The 4,861-nt window shown below is 41.0% G+C and overlaps 1 protein-coding gene across 1 annotated transcript in view; it reads right to left on the bottom strand.

Annotated features, from left to right (window-relative positions):
* LOC101845409 (putative transcription factor tau subunit sfc9) overlaps nt 1-4,861 on the bottom strand; it is a gene marked incomplete at its 3' end in the record, with an annotated part of 33,490 nt that overhangs the window by 23,933 nt on the left and 4,696 nt on the right. The window contains 3 exon segments of the mRNA XM_013085315.2: nt 1,741-1,864; nt 2,811-2,934; nt 4,286-4,358. Coding sequence (XP_012940769.1) covers nt 1,741-1,864; nt 2,811-2,934; nt 4,286-4,358 — 321 coding nt within the window.

Raw genomic sequence — 4,861 nt, 5'->3', positions numbered from 1 at the left:
CTCTAGCCTTTTCGACTCATTGATTGTGTTCACCGCACCCTTCCGTTATTATATTCCTTACCTCCATGCATATGTTCCTCCCCCCTTCTCTCTCTTTCTCTCTCTCTCTCTCTCTCTCTCTCCCTCTTTCCCTCTCCCTCTCTCTGCCACCTCTGGCCCTAGTGTTTCTCTTTCTCTGGCTTTTCCGATTTGTGTTCACTGCACCCTTCTGTTTTTATATTCCTTACTTCCACGCACCTTTCCACCCCCCCCTCTCTCTCTCTACCACTTCTGGTTTAGTGTTCCCTTCTCTCTGGCGATTTGTACTCACCGCTCCTTTAAATATTCAGACATTTATGTACGCACTTTAGTTTTTATAGCCTGTGTATACTTAGATTCTTGCCAGTTATTTTTGTGAATGTTCCTGAGGAAGACCGTTGAGGGCGAAACGTTGAAATTTCTGTAATACATATTTTCTGGAAATACAACAAGGTCTTAACTGTTCTAATACCTTCTTTATACAATGATGATGATGATGATGATGATGGTGCTGGTGCTGGTGGTGATGGTTTATGCTAGTTTATCTACAAAGAAATCTGAAATCAGCACCCAGTTCTACGTAACTATTTTTTAAAAAAGTGTTAACATGAAAGAGGAAAGAAATATATATATATGTGAGATGTGCTAAGAAAATGAGTTACTTCTCCTATGTCAGCCGTGTAGAAATAGATGTGTTGAATTGATAGGCTGAGTTTTTACAATTCATTAGTTGGAAATAATAAAAGACATGGTAACCTTGAAGAAAATGACATCAGTTGAGAGTCTACAAATTTACTCCGTTGTTGATTTTGTGCTGAAACCTCCATTTGTGAAGTGCGAGAAGTAACTCATTTTGTCAGCAAGTCCCACATATATCATTGGGCCCCTCTTTGTGAAGGAATGTACAGTCCCACCTGCTCTACAAGCAGCCTGGGCCAGACCATCACCTGTACAGATGATCACGACACACCTTGCCTTGTATTTATATTATAACGACACTGTCCCAGACACCCACCTGTCTAAGACAACCACTTTTCTCCTAAAAAATGGGCGGCCATCTTGGACTGTTTCGACAGTATACCGACATAATGCTATGTCTATCATTAAAGGTAAGATTTTTTTAAAACGTAAAAAACATCAATAAAGATATAATCAAAACTTTTCTTTTTAAAAAAAGGAATGCAGATTTCTTAAACCAGGTCATAACCGATATGTATGAGGGTGTATGTGTGTGTGTGTGTGTGAGTGTGTGTGCATGCGTGTGTGTGTGTGTGTGTGTGTGTGTGTGTGTGTGTGTGTGTATGTGTGTGTGTATGTGTGTGTGTGTGCGTGTGTGTGTGTGTATCTGTGTGTGTCTGTGTGTGGAAGTAGGGGAGAGAAAGAAATAAAGAAGAGGAACAATCACTATCGGCATTATACAGTGCTTGTGATCTTTGTATTCTCGTAAAGCTCATTGACCACTTTTTTCGTGGAAACCCGCAATACAGGTGAAATTTATTAACATCATTTTTATCACGATTATTATTATTAATATTATTATTATATTATTATCATTATTATTATCATTATTATTATCATTATCATCATTATTAGTATTGTCATTATTGTTATTATTATCATTAATCTTATAATTATAATTATAATTACTATTATTACTATCATTATTAAGCCGTTGACATTGGGGATTTTTTCCAATCCAAAATTCCCAAGTAGTGGGCTCACCTCGTGCCAAGAGAAGTGGAAATTTTCCAGACATGGACGAGGCCGTTCCTCATCCCGGTGAAGAAGAGATAAAAGGACCCGTCAGAGCTCTCCTCTGGACAGAACACAGAAGACCACGCCATCTCTGGGGAACAGTCAACATTGTCCCTTGTACTATCTCAGTGCAACCACGGACTCTTGCTTCTTCAGCTGTCCATCGACACCAATGACGACTAAAGCATAACACATTTCCCTCAGTGGTAGGCATAACAAATCAAAATTATTACAACTTTTTTTTTTGTTACGAAGGTATTTTTACGCCCCTATCGACACAATTTAGATCGTTTAAGGAGGCAGACTTCCGACCCTGCCCTGCAAGCTTCCGACCCTGTCTGTCTAGGCCAACGCGGGCTGACAGGGATAGAATATATAGATACAAAATTTTCTCCCCACTCAGGAATCGAACTTGTGTCTCCTGTGTGCATCAGCAAAGCACCTAGTCACTACGCCAGTATAAATAGAGAAGGTAGAGGGTCTATCGTTACGATTAATGAACAGTCGTCTCTAGGATATACTGAGCATGGCCTCTCATGGGTCCCGGGTTCGTATCCGAGTGGCAACCGAAAAATTTTCTTCTCTAAAATTGTCTCTTTTCACCTCCTTTCCTGCTCTCTAGCAATGTTCTGTCGTCTGCTTTCATCTCCACTTTCTGCCCCCACCCCATCACCTCCTTTGCCCCTCCTCTGGGCTCCCGACTCTTTCTGTAGCCTTTCCACTGCTTCTCCTTGGCTCCCTCTTACTGCTGTCTTTTAGCCACACCCCTGATCTTCTGGTAGGAAAGATCTACACCTAGCCTTCTTGGACAAGGGCGAAAAATCTCGGAGGTCCCGTGTGCCAGTTGCGCACATTAAAGATCCCTAGGTGGTCCAAAATCGATAAGAGTAGGCTTCGACCGCCACCCGCGCAAAATTCAAAATTTCTACCAACTGAAAATGTTAGGTGTGTTCCCCGCACTCATATGACCTTATGCAGTTGCGAGCCCCGTAAAACACTTACTAAAAAAATTTATTTTTTTAAAAAGATGTACTCACCAGTTGTGCTCATCCCGTAGGCCAGGTTGACGTACTCCTCAAAACTCATACGTTTGCCCAGGACAATCGGAGTCTTCACACCGGACAACATGTGGGCCTTAATTAGGTCGCTCATTTCAACCACCTGACGCGACAGAGGAAGAAAGGACAGAAAATGTTTGTTCCTGAGTGAACAAGACACACATCCTCACAATAACTTGTGACGATCTTGTAGAGAAAAGAAAAAGAAAGACAGACAGACAGCAACAAGTGAAGTTTAGTTTTTAGTTTTAGTAAGAGTTTTACGGCACTTGCAACCCAATAAGGTCATATAAGTGCCGAAGATTAGATTACGTGTTACAAGAGAGTAACAAACACAAAATAGAAGGAGAAGGAGAGATCAGGACGACAGACGTTTGATAGGAAAGAAGAAGCAAACCACACCAGAGCACCCGCCAACCACCCACTTTTTAAATTCCCTACAGCGGATGCAGGATCCGCTATCAAGAGAAAGTGTTTAAGATACGTCCGTTAGAGCTACGTCCATTTTTAAAAAAATAATTTTTCAGCAGATGCAAGATCCACTTTCGAGAGAAAGGATATGCTGTCAAAGACCAGTTGCGTCCTCCAGCCACCCATAAATAGTTTGTTGGTATAAGTTTCTTCAAAGTTTCAAAACGAAAACCAGCCTTGAAAAATTCCATTCACCAGATCAAAAGTCCACGTTGAGCAAGAGCTTACATTCCGAAAACCACGGTTCTAGTCTTTTTTTAGTAGAGGTTTTTCGGCGCTCGCAACTGCGTATGGTCATATGAGCGCAAGAAGATTAGAGGTGTTACAAGCGAGTACCGTAACAGACATAAAAAAGAAGGAGGGTAGATAAGGATGATAGGTGTTTGATGGGAAAGAAGGAGCAGACCACACCAGAGCACCCGCCAACCACCCGCAGGGTTCTAGTCTACAGGGATGCCAAATGATTTTTGAAAAAAAAAAAAAAAACCTGAAAATGAGCGGAGTATCACATCTCACGTAAACCGAACCTTGTAAAGTTTTTCAATGAGCAAAACAAAAACATCTCTCTTACCTCTCCCCTTTCCTTTACAATTCCAACGGATGAAAAAAAAAAGGAAAAAAAAGAAAAAAACGGACATTTGGCATCCCTGTGTCTACCAGAGACAGGTTCCAAAAACAATCACAGTTTTGCCTATAAAAATTTTATCGCAGTCATACATTTTTCTAAAACTTCAGTCAAGCCCGCACATTGCGAACACACACATAGCAAAACATACACATAGCAAACTGATTCTTCAGGTCCAATATTTTTTTTTTACACATGTATATTCTTTGCATTTAAAACACATACATAGCGAGATACGTATATAACCAAAAGACTTCTATATCTCGCCCATTTCCCTATGTGCATGCAAGACTACTCTCCCAGAATCGAGTTATTGTTCTCTCATTTTCCTACAACAAGGGAGATAATGGAAGCATACCTGTACCCACTCTTGAACTCCTTCCTCATAAAAGATGATTCTATGATTCTGAGTAAGAGCTGCCAACAAGGGTCTATGGAAAGAGAGAGGACAAAAGAATAAGTACGAAGATCACGCCGTTATGAAAGACTGCAAAGTGTAAAAACAACATAGAATCATTACAGAAATACAAAATTGCTCTCCAGAGTCTGTTAGTTTTAGTAGAGGTTTTACGACTCTCGCAACTGAATAAGGTCATGTGAGCGCCAAGGGGTGGATGTCAACAGAGAAGTCTTTACAGGGAATCAGACTTACTCTGCTAACCTCTCTAGCTTCAACAGCATCAAGTCTGCTTCGACTATCAAGGCACCCCGGAAATAGCAGGTCACAAGAGAGTGACAAACATACAAAAGAAGTAGAGGAAAATGACAATAGTAAGGATTAGGAAAGAAAAAGCAGCAGTTCCCTGTTGTAGATCAGGCACAGTTATGAGCGTGACATGAATCAGCCCATTTACAATTCTACTGTGCTTAAGAACGAGAAATGTCCCCAATTTGGGAATGGCCTAAAGACACTTCAGTCAGTGGCACTGCCCCG

Source organism: Aplysia californica, unplaced genomic scaffold, assembly GCF_000002075.1.
Source record: "Aplysia californica isolate F4 #8 unplaced genomic scaffold, AplCal3.0 scaffold00364, whole genome shotgun sequence".
In the NCBI taxonomy this organism is placed as follows: domain Eukaryota; kingdom Metazoa; phylum Mollusca; class Gastropoda; order Aplysiida; family Aplysiidae; genus Aplysia; species Aplysia californica.
This window is presented reverse-complemented; position numbering and strand designations above follow the sequence as displayed.